At 43.5% G+C, this 24,240-nt stretch overlaps 1 protein-coding gene across 2 annotated transcripts in view; it reads left to right on the plus strand.

Annotated features, from left to right (window-relative positions):
• NOL4 (nucleolar protein 4) overlaps positions 1-24,240 on the plus strand; it is a 275,179-nt gene that overhangs the window by 61,156 nt on the left and 189,783 nt on the right. For both annotated transcript variants that reach the window (XM_074985807.1, XM_074985808.1), the window contains exons 2-5: positions 565-714; positions 12,470-12,581; positions 13,080-13,192; positions 23,879-24,011. In XM_074985807.1, coding sequence (XP_074841908.1) covers positions 565-714; positions 12,470-12,581; positions 13,080-13,192; positions 23,879-24,011 — 508 coding nt within the window. The remainder of the gene's footprint in view (positions 1-564; positions 715-12,469; positions 12,582-13,079; positions 13,193-23,878; positions 24,012-24,240) is intronic.

Consider the following 24,240-nt stretch of genomic DNA (forward strand, 5'->3'; position numbering starts at 1 on the left):
GCTTCCATAGCTTCCACCACCTTTTAGAATTAAGCTATATATGCTAACAACTTGCTGTCACTTTTTCCAGGAAGACATCAATGTGCAAAATCTTGATATTTTAAAATAATACTAATTTAATCCAGGGTGTGGTGAGTTTTAAAAAAGGAATTTTCAAAGAGTTTTTTTTTCTAAGAGATGAACTCTTTATGGCAAAAATTTCCTGTATATTTATAGTTACTAAGTTACCTTTGAATAAATGTCTCTTATAAAATGCTGTTCATGGAGCAACAGAAACAAGTGCAAGTAATTGTTTAAAATATAGCAAAATGTAAGAAAAGTGTTGTCTGCATAATATAGCAGTTCAGGCAAATGACCTGTTTTTAAAAGGAGCTCTTTTCTTATTCTTATGATCATGCAATTTTTGTATAATGATGTTACTGTGATCTATTGAATTGCACTGGGACAGGGAATTTCAGATCTCCATGCAAGATCTTTATTTAATCAGATCTCACTAAAGAGGGATGAGTTCCATGATTATGATAATTCCTTTATTCATCCTGCACTCCTTATCTTTTTTTTCAGGATGGAGTAGGTGTAGATGAGAAGCTGTCTTTAAGGCGGGTAGCTGTGGTTGAAGATTTCTTTGACATTATCTATTCCATGCATGTGGAAACAGGGCCCAATGGAGAACAAATCCGAAAGCACGCTGGACAAAAGAGAACTTATAAAGCAGTAAGTAAACAAAACAAAACAAAACAAAAGAATATCTGTAAGTTAAAATATAACACAATTGCAGTTTTTTTTAATTTATGTTTAGATGTTGTGTTTTTCACAGTTGGGACAGAAGTAATACAGCCCTTCTCTTCCAGCTTTCTTTCAGAGATCTGCGTGGGTACATACATGTGCATATACACAAACGTATAGATTGAAAATGCTTAGGGTTGAATTTTCTACTGTTGCAATAGATGCAAGTCCATTGACTTCAGTGGAGTTTTGCCCATTTGGACCAACAGGGAATTTGGTTAAAGACAAGATGGGTGAGGTAATACCTTTTCTTGGACCAACTTATATTGATGAAAAAGTTTGTTTCTCTCACCAGCAGAAGCTGGTCCAAGAAAAGATATTACCTCACCCACCTTGTCTTTCTTTTGGGACCATCAAGGCTACTGGTACAGGGCATTCTAATATGATTTGATAATTTCTTAAAATTAAGCTCCATGTTGATAGTATTTAATTTATTAAATGGAAATGCAAACATTTTTCCACTTTATGAACATTGGAAAGATACAACCAATAAGGTTTGTTAAATGAATTACTGTAGTCCAGCAGATGATAGAAATCTCCATTATATGTGGTTATTCTAGAGTGCATATGTTTTATTTAATGGTCTGAAGATTTGTAAAGCTTTTCAACTTTTCCTTTTCAGAAGTAAGTTGATTCGATAGCATATCCTTTAACTGGTCAGATGTTAAACCCTTGTAAATTGGATGACATGAGAGAAAATTCTAACTCCTTAAGTTTGTTTTTATAGTTTGAGCTAGATGCTTCAGTTCAACCTTGGTCTTGAAACATTTGTAAACTGATGTTTAACAGAGCAATATCTGCAAATATGACATTTTCACTTCTTAAAGAGACTTAATAAAATGTTTACTGCTACTTCCCAAGCTGAATGAAATGTATCTCTCTGCCTGTAAATCAGTGATCTTACTCCTGGTTTTAATGGTGCTTTCTCATATGAGACAGGCAACCAGATTTATGTGTGTGCGCGCGCCCACACACACACACACACACTTTTTAGTATAGTAGCTTTCAGTAGTGTCTCCATAGTTAGTATAGTTTTTTTCTGCACTGGAACCATTATCTCAGGGGTTTCCAGCTTCAGTAAGTTGGAACTTTACACATGTCAGCCTGGATGCAATCTTGAGAAAGAAAATAAATTAGCAAACAATGAAAGTAAGTTACTTGAACCATTTTTAATACACACAACAGCAATATGTGTAAAAAAACCCTCAAAATGTTAGATAAATTTAAAATTTAGTTAAAATGAGCATAAGAAATAGTTGACTTTCCATTCCTTTTTCATGTAATATTGAAACTTCGTAAGCATATAATTTTTACTGTGTGGGACATTTACTCTCTTTCAATATATTTCATATCTAGGCTATTTTGTAGTGTATGTTGTGAGCCAGGTCTGAGTAAGAGTTCTCACAACATGACCTCAACATTATAGATCTACAGGATATATTTATATAGATAGATAGATAAATATATAGAGAGAGTGATATTTGCAGTCACCATGACAAATTATGCCAAGTTATGTACTGCTCTCCCAATGTAGACAAAGAGTAACTGTCCAGATAACTTTTACCTGTCACCATAGCCAGTTTTGCAGGTTGGTCTTCAGAGCACTAATAACATTTAGTATTAACTTAATTGATCACTATCTGTGAATTAATAATTCACTGTCCTATAGCACTGCATTAGTTTTGCTACTGTGTAATGAACAGGTCACTTGCACTCTTACTTTCAAAGAGACTTCGTACAGTAAGTGTATTCACTGTTTCTTGCCTGTATATAAAGTATTTTGGGACACAACCCTGTAAATATGTACCAGATAAAATACTACTGTGAGTAGTGCCAATGATTTCAATTGGCTCAAGCCTTCATATACAATATTATGAATAATATGTACAAAGGCAAATGATGTGCCTTGGAGCAATTTGTGTAGATTAAGTAGCTTGTACAGTAGTTTCATTTGATGTTAATTTTTATTACAGTGGTGACAAATTTATTACATAGTAATCAGCTGATGATACAGCAGTCCATGTGTAAGTTACTATGTAATAGTCAATGTATGTGTGCATTAGTGTTATTTGTTGGTTTACAAAGTGCACCTGATTATTTGTCCCAAGGACAAGCTGCATATATATTTTTAAAAATATTCTGTGAAAAATTCCACACCAAACCCACATCAGCTTTTGCACTCCACTTTTAACTGAAACCTTAATTAGATCTCTCTGGACTAGCTGGGAAAACAAATTCCCTGTATCTTGGATCTCTTGAGCCCTGGGAGGATTAAATCTTGGGTCTGTTAGCTCAAGCAAGCCAGCTGACTTCTGCTGTGGGGCCTTGAACAGAGGGAGGACATCTCTCATGTAATCATATCCCAAACCATTTAGGCCTTGGAGTTTTATAAATCAAAGGCAGTACAGCAACTACTGCAAAGTATTAGTTGAACCAAATCTGTGTTTTTCAACCTTCACACATCATCATTGAATCTTTCCAGATTTCCGTGAATGTATTTGTCATGAGTATTCATCAAATTGTTTGGGTGAACAAATTTTTAGAGTACAGGTGGTTCATTATCTCTTTGCTATAATTGTTTGGTATTTGATGTTCAAAATTCATGGTGTGTGATTGGTCACATGGTATTACTTCTGCTTTCTGATGGGATGACTAAAACTTTTTAACATGGGACTGATGAAAGAGAAATTCTGAATGTCAACCACTTGTCTGGTGCAAATTCATGGAACTTTGCTGACATTTATTAAAATACTTGTGAATTCCCAGTTTCCTGACTGCTCACAAAGGGTGCTCTTTTGGTGCTAGTACTTGCCAGTACTGAGTACCAACATCTCAGCAGCTCCAGAAAGGGTATTGGCTGGGAGGAGGGGGTGGGGAACCTGCTGTGTACCAGCATTTATTTTTTTTTCTTTTTTTACCAAAAAGGCACTGCTCACACATAATAAATAGTATGGCCCCATGAACAGCAGCAAGTGAAATCCAAATAGATTAGTAGTGAATCTGTTATTTTTCATAATTATATCAGCACCAGTTAAAAATTTGCATATTGCCCCCGCAGGATTAGTAAAGCAAAGAAACTTGTAAAGGTATGGTAGAATTAAATTAACCATAGCTTGAATTTATCTAGGTAAACAAGTTTGGAAAATGTAAGAAGTGGCCTGAAACTTCACCTAGTCTCTGTTTTGAACAAAGCTTAAGCCTTTTCTTTTTCAGTTTGGAAAGAAGACTCCCCTCCCATTCTGTTCCCCGTGTGGAAATGCTAGAATACATAGAATCAGAGAATTCTAGGGCTGGAAGGGACTTCAGGAGGTCATCTAGTCCAGCCCCCTGCTCAAATCAGGCTCAACTCCAACTAGATCATCCCAGCCAGGTCCATGTTAAGCCAGAACTTAAAAACCTCTAGGGATGGAGATTCCACCACCTCTCTCAATAATGCATTCCAGAGCTTTATCACCCTCATGGTGAAATAGTTTATCCTAATATCCAACCTAAATCTCTTATGCTATAACTTCAGACCATTGCTCCTTGTTCTGCCATTTGTCATCACTGAGAACAGTCTCTCTCCATTCTCTTTAGTTTTCATACTGCATACTTGCCCAGCGTAACATTCTGGCATATGTAGGCTCACTTTATGAACTGAACATCCCTATTCTTCACCACAGGTATTAATTTTAAATTGCAAGGCTTTGTGGAAATGAATGGCACTCATACGGTTTCAGTGGACTTTGCATAATGATGCTGCACAGGAAGAGAACCCTGCTTTCCAATGGTTCTGTGATAATAGTCTTTTGGAAGGAGCTGCTGTACATTTTCATCAGCTGAAAAGTGTGTCAAACTCAGACTGCAGGATTCCTCAACACTGACTCCATTAATTGCTTGGGAAACTACCTGTGTTATAGTATGTGGTTATATAGCAAGCTCGCATTCCCTCCTTCTACCTTCAATCCAAGTGCCCTGTAGGGATGATACAAACTGTATCATGCAGAGCTAAGACTTTTTTCCATATGGCTCAGTATATTACCCTTAACAATGAAGAAAAAAAAAGACAGGAAGTTGGTAATTTAGCTAACAAAAGCAAGTACATTCTTTTTTTCCTTCTTTCAGACTCACCCTGCTACATGTAGGTGTCCAAGTTCATATGGTATGTAAGATTACCTAGAGACTGACATTATTAGATTTCACTGTTACGTGTCTATGAGCCACATTCTCTGCTGGTGGAACTCTACTGATGTCAGTGAAGTTGCACAAGCAGAAAATTCAGCTCAATACATGTTGCAGTGAAACAAGAATTTTCTTTCTTTTTGCCATTTTAAATCACAGCTATAACATTTTAAACAGATTTTTGAAAGTACTCTAGCAGAATAGAGAAACAGTGTATAACCTCTGTATTATTTAGTCCCAGAAACGCTTGTGGTGTTTACAAACATTTAAAAAAAGCAAAGTCCTGGTCCTGCAGAGATCACATGAGCATGTAGATGGTATAGTTAGCACAAAGACAGGTTATGCCTTGTTCTTCCACAGGCACCCAGATGGTCAGGGGAGGACAGGAAAGTGAAAAGAACCTATTCTGTGCAGCACAGGATCTGCACTCCATGACTCTACAATGCCTGTTTGAGGGGAGACAGAGGTAGGATGCACTGGCTAGCACAGCTGGTTAGGCAAGCAGGGGAAAGTATGCTGCTCTCCCCAAAAGGGTGTACAGCCAGCACAATCCTCCTGTGCAGCTGGGAGCTCCAGGAGGCAATCTCTTTCCCTGAGATAGGCTTCCTCCTGGAATTCCACCTATAGTATTGTGGCTTAAAGATACAGCTGAGCCCACAGAGAGTGTAGACCTCAAACCATGGAAGGAATATTGCAGTGGCAAAATGGGGGCTGGGTGAGATGGGAGGTCATGGCCCCTGGGCATGGGCTCCACAGGCTCATTGGCTAATCCACCACTGGGAACAGGGCTCAGGAGTATATTCAGGTCCTGCTTCACCACCGTATTACTCTGCATATTGGAGTCAGTGGGCTTACTCTGGATTTACACCAATGTGAGAGCAAAATTTGGTGTTGAAACTAGACTAGTCTTCTTGAAACAGGTCCCAAGTACATGACGACTAGCTTATCTCCTGCAGAAATGCCTAAGTATTGATCGTGCATTCATTAAACTATTCTGTGTTCACACAAATATGACAACCCTATGAACAAATACATTTTATAGATTTTTAAAAAGTCTTCAAAGAAATGCATAACACCATCTACAATTGAATCCCCCTTTAGAAAAAAAATACTATTTCTAATTTCAGTTTTTTCTCTTCATTAACTGTGATGACTACAAGCAGCAGTCCCTGTGAATGCTTCTTCACCACTCTGCCTTTGCTCACCTAAGAAAAAAATTGAAGTTAATAAAAAAAAATCAAAAGTCCATGAAATTCATTGTTAAAGTTATACTTAAAAACATCACATCACTTTCAGTGTGTACCCCCTCCCTGTAAGATAAGGGTCTGTGACAACATCACAGATAACTGACATGTTAAAAGGATTTAAGAGGGGCCTGCATGTCTAAACAGCAAGTTGGAAATGAGGCTTACAGTGTCTAAGCAGCAAGACCAATGTGGGTAGAGACCAGTTACTTGCAGCATTTGGAGCAAGGAAAATGAAAGCAGAAGATGAGATGGGAGAGGGATAGGTCTGTGGTGCGTCTATGAAGTGTAAGATACGAGATGTTAATGTTGCTGCCATGTCAAAGAAAACCAATTTAGTGGAAAGTCTCTCATCGTGTATCTAGTGCATACATAGATGGAGGAGTGGTGAACATAGGTGGGCAGATGAGCCAGTGTTGGATATGGGACCAGTACACCAGAGTTTAACAGTTCACACAAAGGGTTTGACATGAGAGCTTTCCAGTTTGAGCTTGTGTAGCTTATCCCTCTTCTCTCCTACCTGCTAAAGCAGGTTTGAACAGTGACAGACGTGTGCTAGTTTGAAAAATCAGATCACACAAACACCTTGGCCATTGCCCTCTAAACATTCTAACTCTTGTTTCCAGGGGAAGTGCCACTCTTTGACAGTGTGCTGCATGTGTTCCCATAGTCACACCTGCCAGGCCAGCTTCATTAGTCAGCACTAATGGAACACAGGCCACCACTTTCCCTTCACCAGCATCATTTGCCTGGACCTTGCTGTCTTGGAATCATAAAGAACGAGGCCTCAAAGTTTGGGGGAGATTCTTTGCATTTTCTTCATCCCTTTGCACAACCACACACAGGCTGAGCACAATCCAATCCTATGTATTTTTAGTCAGCATTTTGGTTCTGGCTTTCTACATGCTGCAGTTTTGGAATCTCCTGGCATTTTGGCAGCAGATTGCTGTTCCCCATCTCTAGCCCATTTGGGAAGTTTGTTCCATTATTAGCAGCAGGGAATGGGGATTTTACAGCATGATCTCCTAATTTTGAACATGGCACTGTTTGGTCTTTGATCTAAACTGTATATGGTACACCCCAATTCCCTATAAAACTGTGTGTAATAGCAATCTACTATATATTTTAGACAGTTTGTCTGATCAAGAACTCCTCCTCAATGGTCAGCAGTAGGGCCACCAATAATAATAATTGATTGTATAACTTCCTCTTATCATAACTTAAAGAAATGTAAGGATTTGGTTGTGCCAGGAAAACGGGATGTGCCTGGAATGGGATTGCGTCTTCTAAAACCAAACAGAAAAGAGACAGAATCACCAAATTAAGCACAGTCCTCAAAACGAACATGACTGAGTAAATGTTGAAAGAGGCTGAACTGGGATGAGCCAGAAAAGTAGGATGAACCTGGAATAGGATTGCTTCTCAGTAAACCTTACAGAAAAGAGATAAAATGGAGAAATTTGGAACAGCGCTCTATTTTGATACAGCTAAAAGAATGCTTAAGGTTTGAAAGTTAGAAGAAAACATTGCTGGTAACCAAACTGACTACAGGTTGCACCTCCAAAAACCGGCATTCCCTGGTCTGGCAGAATCTCAAAGGCCAGGGCAGGAAGGCAGCCCAAGTTGGCCTCCTGGCAGCCCCACAGTGGACCAGGTCCAGCGGCAGTTTCCCCTACTCAAGACGGGGGTGCTGACATCCCTGGGCAGCCCTGCAAGGGGTCAGGGCACCAGTGTCCCTCGGCAGCCCTGCACAGAGCTGGGTCCGAGGAGCCAGCATCCCCTGGCAGCCCTGTATGGAGCTGGAGAGCCTGCTGTGGCAGAACAGTGGAGGCACCCAGGGATTGGGGAGTATTCACCATCCTCGTCCAGCAAAATCCCTCATCTGGGGCCACTGGGGTCCCGAGGGTGCCATACCAGGGAGGTGCAACCTGTATTACCTTTTGTTTTCTTGTTAAAATATAGCAAATGGTAAGAGTTTATAGGGATAAAGGAAAAAATAAAATAAAAAAACCCAAAAAATTAAACCTAAAAATTTTAGCAATCCTCTTTTCTAAAGAAATCCACAATAAAAATTAACTTCATAAAAATGAAATTGTTTTTCAAAAATACAGTCATTGAAATCATGCATATTTTCTTTTAATTTAAAAATTAATTGAGTGAAGGACCTGAGCAATTCCAGGTAAATCTGCTTACAATGAAATAAATCTGTCTTCATTTGTCAGCCTAATGTCAGGGAGGAAGAAGGCAACCCTTGACTTCTACCTCTGTTTCGTTATGTCATCCAGGAATCTGGCTCAACTACCTGATTTGATAGACCTGTGTATGGGGTTACATATTATCTTATATTTTTTCCTCTGGTTCTTTTCTGAATTTTTTTTTTAAAAAAATGAAATGAAACTACATGTTTTCTTGACACATCATCTCTTCCATACCACACATGCGTATTGTCTGCTGTTCATGCCAGAAGGGTTAGTAAGCTCACTTTCAAAATGTCACTTCTGTTCTTCACATTTGTCACCTGCATCCTAAAACCTATTTCAGATTAGTGCTTGTTTTACAAAAAAAACATTGTAGCTAAATAGGTGACATAATGCACTAAAATAATCTAAACGTTGAAGGCAGAACACACAGGAAATTATCTCCACATGTTAAAATTACAGAGGAACAGAGGAAGATTCAAGGCCTCATTAAGTGCCAGAGGAAATGCTGACCAATCAAAGCCAGCAGCCTGTTAAGGAGGCTTGCCGGCTTCTTCTCAGAGACATGCAGGGTAAGATTGGGATGCAGGATTTGCCTTCCTACAAGAATTGCAGATAGGTGTTTGCCCTTGACTTTTGTGTTGTTTCAGAGGTTAAAGGTGCACATCACCAGAGTCTGAGTCAGTCATAGTTATAGACTGATACCAAGCTTATGGCCATTACTGGACTGGATCAAGGAGCATCTACAATGCCATGCTTGGCCTTGCCGTGGGGCAGCTCCACCTGTCACAGTTCTGTACACTTGTACATATGGAATTTTCTCATGATTTGTGCAAGCCTTCCCCTACTTTTCCATCTTTGTGTGAGAGAATCTGATGCTGAGCATCTTTGGAAACAAGTCCTTTTCTCTTACAGCCCTTAACTATAGTCTTTACTCGAAGGAGCAATGCCACTGACACGCATGTGAATAGTCACATGAGCAAGGGTTGCAGAACTGGGTCATTATCAGGGTTTTGTTTTTGTTTGTGTTTTTTTGGTTTTTTTATAGAACTGGAAGGAAACAAAGAACATTTTCTTATAAAATAGATCATTGACCAAATTGTAGGGTATGTCTACATAGCAACCTTATTTCCAAATAAGCTATTCCAGAAACACTGTTCTGGAATAGCTTATATGTTGGAATAAACGCTGCTACACACAAAAATGCATTTCAAAATACCACTTAGCTATTTCAAAATATAGTGTTTACACACAGAACCTATTTCAAAATAGAGCCATTGGATGCACTATGTCTGATTTCAAAATAGGCCCTATTCCCTGTGATAGCAGCACCTATTCCAAAATAGGCACTGTTCCTTGTAGAATGAGGTTTACCAATTTCAAAATAAACCAACTGTTATTTCAAAATTATTTCAAAATTATGGTTGCATTGTGTAGACCATGGGATAGTTATTTAAAGTAATGTCCTATTTCAAAATAACTTTGCTTTATAGACCTGCCCTTACTGTCCTCACTGACATGAAAAGGCCTAATTAACTTACAGGAATCCTTGTTTGTGAAGGATTTGACCCCACAGTTTTTATTTTTCTGGTAGTGGAAGCAAAATGCATCATTTTCTACCCCTTGGACTACATACACGCAAGCAGTGCTGCAGCAACATATTGGGAAACAGAATTTATCACTTACAGATAAATGCATAAAGATACCTGAGCCAGATCCTCAGCTGGTGAAAATTGACATAGTTCCAATGACTTAATGCTGATTGAACTAAACTTGAGTACATCAAGTGAATATTTGGTCCTTAAAAATCTAAGTAATTTGAGCCAACTCTGTAAAAGAAAGGGGAAAATATATAGGGACGGTATCTATGAATACATATTTTAGCGAGAGTTTGGAGACAGAAGGATCTAGCTTCTGAAGAAATTTTAGTTGTGGGAGTTGATGTTTCCTTGTAGTCTGGGGAGCATTCCCTTCAAACTGGGAGCTTAACTCAGTTGTTCACAGTTGTAAACCACAGGATTTCAATACTATTTAAGTAGAACCAGAATTCAACAGAAATGCTTGATTAGAATAAATGGAGCATTCCTATCAAATCCAGGCTACTAATGAATCCACGGGTAAGCTCCATTAATTTCAGTGTGGCTAAACTCCAAATGTGTTAAAATGTTATGAAAGAGAGCTGGCTGCATATGTGCACTTACTAATTTCTAAATGTTAATTTTGAGCTGATTTTTAATGTTTTTTTAAGAGTCTGTAAAAATTCAGTCCAATTCATATTTTCGTGGTTTAAAAAAATCAGCTGCCTTTATTGGGTAAAAAAGTAGGTGAAATTGATCTGCAATACATTTTTTAAAAAATTATTTTGCAGAATTTCTAACTGAATAAGTTGTTTAGTGTAATGTTTTTAGACAAACATCTTTTGGAACTAAGACAACATGTGCCAAATGTCACCTCAGAAAAAAATTTACTCATGTAATAATACAGAAATAGAGGTTTATAATGGAAACAATCATACAGCCTTAACATTAGTAGTGTAGACATAATGGTATAGTTCATATTCTTTGTAATTTTTAATTCATAGTTTGCTGCTTACTTTATCCCTTCAGTGAATTCATGGGTGACTCCCAGGGCCCATCCACATACAAATTACACCAGTTTAAACTCACACCAACATAATGACATTTTCATTTCCGAATGGTCTCCACTGAAGTGTTTGAGGGAGCATAACTTACATCAGCTAGAAGTCAGGAGACAGACTGCAAAAAGAAGGAGATAAGATGGTTAAAATATGCAGCTCACCTTCTTTTAGCTTCCTTATGCTTTATTAGAGTCAGTTGCAAATATTAACTGTAATCACACCCATGTTCTGAAATGTAACTTACACCACTTTACACATACCTCCTCTGAATCTAGCCCTCCATGTTTTCATGTTGGTTCTCTAGATCAGCTTGCATTGTTATTGCCAGCTGTGAATAATTAAGTGGAATCCAGCTGCAGACTTCCCAGTAGCAGAGTACAAGTGGGTGTCAATCTACTCTTCTTTTAATTTCTGCTACTGATTGTAAATATCTCTTTGAAAGCTATCTGCTTTGCAAAGCAGTCCTGTCTATTGGCAAAGAGAGGGCTAGAAATTCATTGTGTCACTAGTTTTGTTTGCTGATCTGCAAGAGACTAGATTAATACACCTTCTAATGTCAAACTTCACGGTTGTGCGTCTGAATGTAAAATATGAAAATCTGATCATTTTTAACAGGATGGACAAAATGTATCCCCTCAAGGCTGAGGAGGGATGGCTTGGTGGTTTGAGCCTTAGCCTGGTAAATCTAGGGTTGTGGCCTCAATCCTTGAGGGGTCTCTTTTAGGGATCTGGGGCAAATAGATATAATTAAAAAAAAAAGAGAGAGTGATGCTTCGTCCTGGCAAGAGGGCAGGAGACTGCACTGGACTCAATGACCTCCCAAGGTCCCTTCCAGCTCTATGAGATGTGTATCTCCATATACATATTTTAAGAGGCACCAAAGGAACTATTGTGGTTGATTGACTGCTAAATTCTATAGTGATTAGCAGAAAGGATTTACTGAAACCAGTGTCATTGACTCTGAAGTTTTCAATAAAAGGTATAACAACAACAGTAAGGAAGGAGATTGGGAATGTTGACAGTCTGTTGGGCCCAGTCCATATTGTTAAAATTAAAATAAATTAAATGTATAAAGAGAGGAAGATTTTGTGGTACAAGCCATAACAAAAATAGCTGGTAGCTTTTCAGTGTGATTTAAGATAAAACCCTCACTTGTGTGCTCTTTAACATATGAATATTTTTGCTGAAAAGAAATTTCCAAGAATATAAATAAGAAAATGCCATTTGAAATGAGAGCATTTTTAAAGAATCGTCTATTTTAGACATTAAATGAAGTTAGATAGATGCTTCTGGAAATTCTGCTTAGTATGTAGTACATGCTTTCATTGTGCTTCCTGGCATTATGAAATAATGTGCCTTATACGGAAATATAATGATCAGTTTTGTTAAATCATGTTCAGTAAGATTGTATAATAACACCTATATTTTGTTATTCATTTCAGATTTCAGAGACCTATGCCTTCTTGCCGAGAGAAGCAGTGACACGATTTTTAATGAGCTGCTCAGAGTGCCAGAAGAGAATGCATTTAAACCCAGATGGAGCGGATCATAAAGGTAGTTTAGTGTCAAATGGTGGGATGTAAAGTAATTTTATTCTTAATACCCATTTATACTTTCCTACTTGAAGTGAAGTTTCATAGAAATTTGGTAGACTGGAACAGTTCAACAAGTCAGATTGTCGCGTTTAGTAAAGTTAGAAACCAGTGAATCTTCTGCAATCCCATAAGGGATGGAATGAAATGCCATGCTCACCCTCAATAGAAAGATGATTTTTACCTGAAGGAAATCATTGTTTTTCTCTGGAAATGTTTGTACATCCATTTAAAAGTAGGGGATGGATGTGTGCACGCACTGCAGTCATTTAGGATAGAAGAGCTCATATTTTTTCCTGTTGCTCATGCTTGATTCACTATTTTTTTTCACGTATAGTCAACGAGCAATTAAAAATGCCAAAGTTGGAGCCAAATGACAGAAATTATGTGCCATTTGACTGCAGATGAGGCAAAAGCTGCCTCCAATATATCACGCATAATAAATATATTTATGTTACAGATAATGGAAAACCTCCAACTTTGGTGACCAGTATGATTGATTACAATATGCCAATTACGATGGCCTACATGAAGCACATGAAACTGCAGCTACTAAATTCACAACAAGATGAGGTAAAAATTCCAGTAGTCAAAGTTTGTTCACAGTTGGTGTTGTGAGCAAGATACTGGCAGTCTATTCAGACACAGTGGCTTTGGTGAAGCGTTGTGTGCAGCTGTCCTAGAGATATTAGGTAAAGTGTTAGCGATTGCCTTCCATGTGATTGGGCCAGTGAGGTCTGTAAAAGGTATGGAAACAGGAGGTCAAGCCCTGAATTAGTCCTGTGCTCAGCAGTGATCTCTATGTCCACTTTCAGAAGGGACATTGCTATCAGGCCCTGAAAACACCCTCCAGTTCTCCAAGACACATCATATTATGGGAGTGCAAATGGAAGGAATAACAAAATTGGTTGGACCACTAGGATAAAGGAGCTCGCTGGAAAATATACAGGGATTTAATCCATCCTTCCTAGAGCCTCCTCCTCTAGTTTAGCAAGCACTTAGGCACATGCTTAACTCTCAGCACAAACCTAAGTGCTTGCTGAATTGGCATTTCTACCAGAATGAATAAAAAGGGAACCAGGATAAGAACTGGGCTTCCCTTTATTGGAACCAAAATGCTGTCTTGATGATGTCATTTCCTTGGTTCCTGCAGTGCTTTTTTGGATTTTGGAGAGTGCTTCACACTTTGTATAGGAGCTGGCTAATTATTTATAATACACTCACTTTGATAGAAATGTGTTCATTTACCACAGGAGCTGCCAAATAGTTAGGAGCCGAGCTCTGCGCCGGCCAAAACAGTCTTGCATGCTGTGTCCTTCTGCCCACCAGCAAGAAATAATCTGAATTTGATTTTTTTAAACAAAACACTTCAAAAACAATCCTAACAGCTGGATTGTGGCAAAGACCCTGCTTGACTCTTGAAACTCGCTAAAGCCAGCCAGATTTTCTTTCAAAATAAATAGATATGGAAACTTAATGGAGATTCATGATTCAAATCCCCACAAAAACTGGATTGTCAATACTTCTCCAAAAATAGCCTGGATCTCTCTTCTTTGTTGGGGGTTTTCTGCAATTCCTTGTGAGAACTTCACAAAATTGACACCTGATTTCTTCTTCCCCACAGCCAATGTTTCTCTGGTTTGGCTTCCTTAAGTTGGGAAACAAATACCAAAACCACCAGCAGTGGTAGATTGGAGGCCTTGTTCTTGCAGTGCTGTTAAAGCTATTATTCGTCTTCCATTTTTCCCTTTCCTCCCATTAAGTTGTCCATCCAGGTCAACCAGCAGGAGCAATATAATAGCCACATCTACACTAGCCATTATTTTTGAAATTCCAGGCCCTCTTTCGAAAGAGCGTGCAGTGCATCTACTCATGCTGCACGCTGTTTTGAAGGCGAAATCAAAGGAATGCACCCCAGCTTTCAAAGTCACCCTTCCAAACTTGAAATTGGAAAAGCCCACCCTTTTGAAAGCCTCTTCCAAAGGAAGACGTGTGTAGATGCTCCGCGACGTGCTCTTTTGAAAGAGCAGGGTCCACTATGGTGCTGGTCAGCTGGGATGCAGAGACATGGTGCCCAGCACCTGCAGGGCTCTATGGTCTGTGCATGCAGCAGCCCTTAAGGCTGCACGGTCCCAGAAGCGCTTTTGCAGGAAGCTGAGAGCACACAGGCAGCAACCTTTACATATGCTGCCCCTGCACGCCCCAGCACGACCCCTGGCAGTGCTTACAGCAGCATGGCCAGCACCCAGCCAGGTCAGGAGCCCCAGGACCCCCACCCCCGAGCATGCCCACAGCTCACAGGGGTCCACTGGGGGTCTGGAGGCGGGGAAACGAGCCCCTTCCTTGGATGGAGAATGAGCTCTGGGACTTGCTGGGCCTATGGCAGGAGGAGGAGATCCTGCATGAAAGGGGCGTGAAGCAGTGGAACGTGACTGCTTTCTCCTGGCTGGCCAAGGGCCTGACTACCTGTGACCTCCCTGCCCGCACTCCTGGCCGAGTGTGCAGCAAGTTCAAGGAGTTGTGGCAGGGTAACACCCGGGCTCGGGAGGTGGCCAGCTGGCCAGGGTCTGTCCCCACCTCATGCCCATTTTATCAGGAGCTCTGGATCCTGCTGGGCCCATGGAACACCACTTCCCCACTCGCCATCCTTGACACCTCAACCGAGGAGCCCCAGCCCAGGGACACTGACTAGCCGGGACTGTCAGCGAGCCCTATGACAGCAGGGCCAGAGCCGGCGCCAGCAGCAGCAGTGGAGTGGTTCAGTGAGGAGGGGGCGTAGTAATAGACCTCCCCTCCTGCATCTCCAGCTGCGCCTCAGCTAGCTGGGCATCCCCCAAACTTGGCAATGGACTGTCAGGTACATACCTGACAGGGCACACACCGTGGATCACAGGGCAGGGGCTCCATATTCACCAGAGGGACCCCCATGCCTCCAGCAGGCCCTGGCTGGCCCAGCTGGGCTGTGGCTCTTGGGAGGATGTCACGGCTGCCAGTAGCCTTCAGCACCCACTCCTGTGGACGGTGCTGCGGCCTGCTCCTGGGGGGCGGGGGTGGGCAGGGCTGGCCTGCACTTGGGGGCCATCCCCAGGGGAATGGGGACCTCCACTGCCGCCATCATCCTCCAGCGCTGCCCCACCCGCAGATGGGGGATGGGGACCCGCCACCCACAGGGAGGCGGGGATGTGGGCCATGGGCCAGAGGTCAGGACTCACGGTCTGTCCTTCTCATCCCTCCTATACTTGCAGCTGTGCCGTCCGAGTGCCGGGAGAGCCTCACACCCTCTGTTGTGCCAGACAGCCCCCCCCCCACCCGGAGGCCAGGGATGATGACCGGGCAGTCTCACCACTGCCACCAGAGTGTCTCCGCTCCAGAAGGGGCCAAAGGCGGGCGGTGGAGGGCCTCCACATCACTGCCTCCCTCTGCTGGCAGGTGGAGCTGGTGGAGTGTCACCTCCACCTGGAGGAGGGCGAAGCCACCTGGCAGCCTAGGGGGGAGCTCATGGGGACCCTCCGGAATGTGACGGGCACATTCTGGGAGCTGCTGACCCAGATGCACCTTCCCGCCGTCCCCCCTGCTGCCCCTCCTCCTGCCCCTCCCACTGCGACCCCACCTGCCAGCCCCCTGGAGGGGCCCCAGCTGTGGCTGATGTCCCAGCTGACGCAGACCCCTGGCCCTACCTCCCTGTGCTCCCTGCTACCTCCCAGCCCCACTGGGTACCCCTGAGCAGGGGGGAGGGGGTCATGGGTCCCGGGGCCGGACGGGATTGAGGCCCTCCACCCCTGCCCTGCAGTCAGGGCCCCCCATGCAGGCCAACCATGTCCCCCTCCTCCTGTTTGTAGTTGCCCCCTCCCACCTGTAAATAGTTGTATGGTTATGTTCTCTATATATCTCAATAAGAAGACGTTGTCGTGTACAATAATAACAGTTGATTTTACCCATATCCCCACGTACTGTGTGCTCGTTGGGTGGGGGTCAGTGTGCAGGAGGTCTGGGGCAATGTGTGGGAGGTGGTGACGGGTGGTGTGCTTGGTGGAGGGGAGTGTGCAGTGGCCCCACTGGGGGTGGCCAGGGCAGCACTCACTGGAGCCCCTGAGTGAAGTATTTGCACAGGGCCTCCCGAATGCGGACCCCATCATGGTGGGCCTGGTGGTGAGAGGCAGTGGCTGGCTGTGAGTAGCCCGTGCTGGTCTCATCCTCCCACCCTTGCATAAAGGCCCCCCTCTTGCTCCCTACAATATTATACAGAGTGCAGCAGGCACTCGCTACCTGGGGAACATTGAGAAGTCCCACCTCCAGCCAGGAGACAGAACCTCCAGCCCTTCAGATGCCCAAAGGTGCACTCTACCACGTTGCAGGCGTGGTCGAACAGGGTGTTGAAGCACTCCTGGCTGGGGGTGGGGTGGCCATATAGGGCCACGTGAGCCAGGGCTGGAGGGGATAGGCAGCACCCACCACCAAGCACAGGGGCACATGGTGTCCCTGAGTGAGATTTCCTTTTGGGGGATGCACGTCCCCTCCTCCTGCCTGCAGCACAGCCTGGAGTTTCTGAAGACCCGCACATGATGGGTGCAGCCAGGATGGCCCAAGTATATGTCCTGGAACTGGCCCCAGCTGTCCACCATGGCCTGCAGCACCACAGAGTAGTACCCTTTTCTGTTAATGCCTCCACTGTGCTACAGGGCACAGATTGGGATATGGATCCCGTCGAGGGCCCCGAACCAATTCGGCAGCCCCAGTGCCATGAAGCCTGTGATGGCCACATCCAGATCTCTGATGCGGATCAGCCTCTGGAGGAGCATCACATTCAGTGCATGCATCACCTGCATGGGAGGGGGGACGTATGCACCCGTGAGGGCACACAGGGTGTGCCAGGTCCCCCCAGGCCCCACCCTGGCCCCACCCTGGCTCCACCCAGGCCCCCAGGCCCCACCCAAGCCCCCCAGACTCCCAGGATTCCCCCCACTCCTGGTACCCAATTGCCCCCCTTTCCTGGGCTCCCCCTCCCTGTGGTGGGCGTGTGGCCAGAGCTTCCTTACCTCCTTCATAGACTCATGGAATCATAGGGCTGGAAGGGACCTCAGGAGGTCGTCTAGTCCAGCCCTCTGCTTCAAGCAGGATCAATCCCCACTAAGTCATCCCAGCCAGGACCTTGTCAAGCCAGGACTTAAAAACCTTAAGGGATGGAGAATCCACCACCTCCGAGGCAACGCATTCCAATGCTTCACCACCCTCCTGGTGAAGTAGTTTTTCCTAATATCCAACCTACATCTCTCCCTCTTCAACTTCAGATCATTACTCCTTGTTCTGCCCTCTGACACCACTGAGAACAGTTTGTCACTCTCCTCTTTAGAGCTCCCCTTCAGGAAGTTGAAGGCTGCTATAAAATCACCCCTCAGTTTTCTCTTCTGTAAACTAAACAAGCCCAAATCCCTCAGCCTATCCTTATAGGTCTTCTGCTCCAGCCCCTTAATCATTTTTGTTGCCCTCCGCTGAACCTGCTCCAGCACATCCATATCCTTTTTATATTGGGGGGCCCAAAACTGGACACAATATTCCAGATGTGGCCTCACCAGTGCTGAATAGAGGGGAACAACTACTTCTCTAGATCTGCTTGAAATGCTCCTCTTCATGCACCCTAATATGCTGTTAGCCTTCTTGGCTACCAGGGCATACTGTTTATTCATATCCAGCCTTTCATCCACCATAATCCCTAGGTCTCTTTCAGTCATACTGCTGCTGAGCCAGTTGATCCCCAGCCTATAACAATGCTTGGGATTCTTCTGCCCCAGGTGCAGGACTCCACACTTCTCTTTGCTGAACTGAATCAGGTTTCTTTTGGCCCACTCCTCCAATTTATCCAGGTCACTCTGGATTCTCTCTCTACCCTCCAATGTATCTACCTCTCCCCCTAGTTTTGTGTCATCTGCAGACTTGCTGAGGGTGCAATCCAGTCCCTTATCCAGGTCATTAATAAAGATGTTGAACAACACTGGCCCCAGAACCAAGCCTTGTGGCACTCTGCTTGAAACCGACCTCCATCCAGATATTGATCCATTGACCACTACCCGTTGGGCCCAGCTGTCAAGCCAGCTTTCTATCCATCTTATAGTCTAAGTTCCTTATCTCATGAGCAAGAATGTTGTGGGAGACTGTATCAAAAGCTTTGCTGAAGTCAAGGTATATCACATCCACTGACTTCCCCATATCCACAGAGCCTGTCACCTTGTCATAGAAGGTAATCAGATTGGTCAGGCAGGACTTGCCCCTGGTGAATCCATGTTGGCTTCTTTTGATCACTTTCCTCTCTTCCAAGTGCTCCAGAATAGATTCCTTGAGGATCCCCTCCATTATTTTCCCAGAGATTTGAGGTTAGTCTGACTGGTCTATAGTTCCCTGGATTGTCCTTCTTCCTTTTTAAAAGATGGGCATGATGTTTGCCTTTTTCCAGTCATCCGGTATCTCCCCCGATCTCCAAGGGTCTTCAAAAATAATGGCCAAAGGTTCAGCAATGACCTCTGCCATTTCCCTCAGTACCTTCAGGTGCATTAAATCCAGACCCATGGATTTGTGTACATCTAATTTTTCTAGATAGCTCAGAACTTGTTCCTTCCCCACAGATGGCTGCCCTCCACCTTCCCATACTGCATTGTCTAGGATCGTCATGTGGGAGTTGACTTTGTCTGTGAAGACTGAGGCAAAAAAAGCATTGAGTACTTCAGCTTTTCCTACATCATCTGTCACTAGGTTACCTCTCTCATCCAGTAATGGCCCCACACCGTCTCTGATAACCTGTATATTGTTCACATGCCTGTAGAAACCCTTCTTGTTACTCTTCACATCCATTGCCAGCTTAATTCCAATTGTGCTTTCGCTTTCCTGATTACTGCCCAGCATTCTCCAGCCATTTGTTTATACTCCTCCTTAGTCAACTGTCCATGTTTCCATTTCTTCTATGCATCCTTTCTGAGTTTAAGCTGACTTAGTATTTCCCTGCTAAGCCAAGCTGGTTGCCTACTATGTTTGCATTTCTCACTATGTAGTGGGATGGTTTGTTCCTGTGCTTTCAGTAAAACTTCTATAAAATGCTGCCAGTTCTCATGAACTCTTTTCTCCTTCGTCTTCATTTCCCAAGGGATCCTGCTCATCAGTTGTCTCAGGGAGTCGAAGTCTGCTCTTTCGAAATCAAGGGTCTGTATATTACTGCTCACCTTTCTTCCTTTTGTCCGGATCCTTAGATCTACCATCTAATGGTCGCTGCAGCCCAGGTTTCCACCCACTTCTATTTCTCCTACTAGTTCTTCCCTGTTTGTGAGCAGCAGGTCAAGCTGTGCACATCCCCTGATCGGTTCCTTCAGCACTTGTACCAAAAAGTTATCCACAACATTCTCCAAAAACTTCCTGGATTGTCTGTGTGCTGCTGTATTGGTCTCCCAACAAATATCTGGATGATTAAAGTCTCCCATGAGAACCAAGGCCTGTGATTTGGAAGCTTCACTTAGCTGCCTGAAGAAAGCCTTATCTACCTCATCTCCCTGATCTGGTGGTCTATAGCCGACACCAACTACAACATCACCTCTGTTCTTTCTGCCTCTAAGCTTAACCCAAAGACACTCAACTGGATTTACTCACTCCTTATACTGGAGCTCTGAGCATTCATACTGCTGCCTCACATAGAGCGCAACTCCTCCTCCTTTTCTCCCATCTCTCCTTCCTAAACAGTTTGTAACCTTCTATGACCGTGTTCCAGTTATGCTAATTGTCCCACCAAGTCTCCGTTATTCCAACCACCTCATATGTCTTTGACTGTGCCAAGGCCTCTAATTCTTCCTGTTTGTTCCCTAGGCTTCTGGCATTAGTGTACAAGCATGTTAGAGAAGTGGCTGATTGGCCCACTTTCTCCTCCTCATCCAGGAAACCCACTTGATTGTTCCCTCCTCCTTCCCCACTTACCTCAGGGCTTGTGTCACCTTCTCCCGACAAACCTAGTTTAAAGCCCTCCTCACTAGGTTTGCAAGCCTGCCCGCAAAGATGCTCTTTCCTCTTTTTGTTAGGTGGATCCCATCTCTACCCAGCAATCCCTGTTCACGAAAGACAATCCCATGGTCAAAGAAATCAAATCCTTCCCTGCTACACCACCTACACAACCACACATTTACCTCTGAAATCATCACGACAGCCCTGACTGTGACCTAGCCCACACCAAATTGGTGGCCCATGGAGTGGTAGCTATCTGGAGTGGCCAGCTTCCAGACAGCTGTCGAGACCCTCTTCTCAACAGGGAGGGTGCACCACATCCATGTTTCCTGGTGTCTCAGGGCTGGGGACAGCCACTGGCACAGCTCCAATTAGGTCTGCTGCCACATCTGGAAATTCTGGAATCACCAGTTGTCATCCCACTACCCCATGACACCACTCGGAGTTGGTGGGATAGCTCCAGAGTTGGTGGAGCACTCAGGGTTGGGGTGGAGGAGCTGTAGGTCAGGGGTGTCTGTGGCTGTGCCTGGTGGGGCATCCCCCAGCAATAGGTGCATGGAGTCCGCCACTGCTGTGGCCAACAGGGTGACCACGCTGCTGGCGGCAGCCAGCTGGGTCTCGAGCTGCTGCTGCTGCTCATCCATGGTTGTCCCTGTAGGCAATGCATCTGCAGGGCTTGTGGCAGCTCTGCAGGCCTCGTGCTGTGCAGGGCAAGGGTGTTGGGGAGGGGTCCTTTAAAGGAGCGGCTGGCTGCGGCCGCAGATGGGCATATCTGCCATGCGATCTTGTCCGTGGCGTTCCCTGGCACATTCTTTTGAAAGAAAGCATGGGACAGTGTAGATACTTTTTCGAAAGAGTGGGTGACCCCTTTCAAGAGGGTGGATAGTCCTTTCAAAGGTGCGAATTGACAGCTCCTGCCCTGGCTCGTGTGTGGACGCTACCTTTTGACTCCTCGTTTTTGAGAGGTGCCCTTTTGAAAATGTGCTCGAGTGTAGACATAGCTTTTGAAAGGGGCCACTCTTCCTGAAATGGGGAAGGAAGAGCACTTTTGAAAGGAGCACCACATTCTTTCAATTTACTTTCAAAGGAACACTTCTTGTGTGTAGAAGCTCCATGGGATCTTTCAAAAGAGCCCCCTTCCTTTCAAAAATCTTTCAAAAGAACTTGCTAGTGCAGACACAGCTAAAGTGATCCTCTCAGAATTAGCTACGTACCAGATAGAGACAATCACAAAACCTGACAGAGACCAAACAGAAAAACAGTAGAGAAGTAGACACCATAAAGGCAAAACAATAGAAGTATAGATTTGACAACCACAACTGTTGATAAGTGGTTTCTTGCCGGATAGAATGCTATCAAAGAAAGTTTTCTTTAACCACCTTAAGAGCTGTTTCTTTACCTGATAATGGTGAGCATTATTTGGACAGAGGCAGCTTCTTAACAACCCAGTGTTACATGGTTTTAATGTAATTTAGATGGGATGTGAGGATGTGACTTTCTGCTTACTGAGTCATGGCTGCTTCTCTTCTAATACCGCTGTAGAAAAAGGTCTCAAGCCTTATAATGTGGCTACAGGAAAAAGTGTCATCCTTATAGGTGCAGAGGGAGACAGAAACTTGCCCTTGCATCACCCCTTCCTACTTGGAGCCTAGTGCTGCTGTGAGTGCTAGTGTCCAGCAGCTCTTACGTTCTAGTCAGTTGGTCTGTCTGGGTTTGTTGTAATACCCACCACTTCAGAATCTGAGACGCTCCCACAGTAATGAGATCACTTAGGCCCAATGCTCTTTATGGATGTTCTGGCTTTTCCCCCATCAATAACTCCTGTGTTGAGGTACAAGGGGGAATCTTCCAGCACCCTCTCTCCACTCCAAGAGCCTGCATGGGGTTAGGAACAGTGTAGCCCTTTATCCTTCCAGTTTAGCAGCTAGAGACACAGGCTCTAGGAAGCCATTCTCCCCACTGCTAAAGAAATGTCAATATTGTCCTGAAATCCATTGAGACAAAAGAAAGCGGAGTTCATTCATAGCCCATGCAAAAAGAAAATATTAACCTCCCTCCAAAAAGTTCATAAACATATTTACCTCTAATTCTAGCATTAGCTGTACTTTCTACATCACTCATGGTTACTAACAAATGAAAAATTAAAACGTAGGTCATTGCCTGCTAGTTGAAGTTGTCTTTAAAAGGAACAAATATGGTTCAAGTTCTTCATAAAGCACTTGAAACTCTTCTTCAGTGGATACGGCTTCATCAGTCTTATATATATATTTTTTTTCATTTTTCTAAAACTCTCTTACTACGAACAGAAAAGCCTCTGGAACATGTCGTTATACTCTTCAAAGTGATTGCAAAAATGTCACGGAGGTTTTTCATGTTTGTGTCTCATTGACTTCTGGCTCAAGTTCCAAACCATACAAACACTCATGAGCATGCTTAACTTCAGGCACGTTTGTGGCGCCACTGACTTTCAGTGGGACTATTAGCATGAATAGAGTTAGGCAGTAAAGATGACATTAGCTGGACTGTGGGTCCCCTGGTTTCCTGTACAACTACCCACCAGGGAACTGAAATTCAAGCTGGATCTCTTCTGGCTCTCCCATCGTTATCAGTAATAAGGATTCTGTAACCAAAATTAATCGTTAAGAAGTATATTGAAGATGTGTGAGCCAGAATAAAATCCAGATCACTTTTCTATGATTGAATTAACTAGTATTGCCTTTGATTTCAATGTGAGCCCAGTGGGGCCTGAGGGGAGTAAGACGATGCCATCTTTTCATTCACTTTTCTTACTGAAACAGCAGCTTGAGCTTGCCATCCTACTCCTTTGCAGTCGCAGAGAATTTTACTGCTTCACTGGGGCTAGAATTTCATCCTAAAGTCTCATATTGTCAGCGGGACCACCCGTTCTGGTAAGGAGAGCAATTCAAGCACAAAAAATGGAGAACTCCCCTGTTCCACCAAGATTTCATAAGTGGAAGTTGACTTGAATTCTCAGACTACTAACACTTTGCTTGTATGAAATATTCAAAAGAGCACTTACCAGTATTTTATGGAGCATTTTCATAGCTAATTGAACCTGAAGAGCACTTGTCAAGTAAATGATGGTGGTACATTTTTGATGCATTAGCCTCAATCGTCTTCTAACGTTTGTTTCCTTACTCACTAATTCACCAAGGGTGCCCCAGTCATTAGTATGAATTAACAAGATAGGTGTAGCACGAACATCATATCTGAAAGTCTTGACATTTCCTAATGCAACTGAAACATGACTTTTTAAACTTTCAGGATGAAAGTTCTATAGAAAGCGATGAGTTTGACATGAGTGACTCCACCAGGATGTCAGCTGTGAACTCTGACCTCAGTTCTAATCTTGAAGAAAGAATGCAAAGTCCCCAGAATCTTCAGAGCCAGCAAGATGGTAAGCCTTTTGCTAACGATAATGATGAAAATACCATTGTTGTCCTTCTTTTGTGCATTATCTTCACACAGCACCTGCTGCGTCCTATCCTTGACAATCTATTTTGATAGGCAACTTGAGACATGTCTCAACAAGAAGATTACAGGGTGGTGGTTGTTGGGGTTCGGATTTTATTTTTTGCTTGTTTTGCTTTTTGTAGCCTAATTATGGGCAGCTAACCATGGGCAGC

This window comes from Carettochelys insculpta, chromosome 2 (assembly GCF_033958435.1).
Source record: "Carettochelys insculpta isolate YL-2023 chromosome 2, ASM3395843v1, whole genome shotgun sequence".
Taxonomy (NCBI): Eukaryota; Metazoa; Chordata; order Testudines; family Carettochelyidae; genus Carettochelys; species Carettochelys insculpta.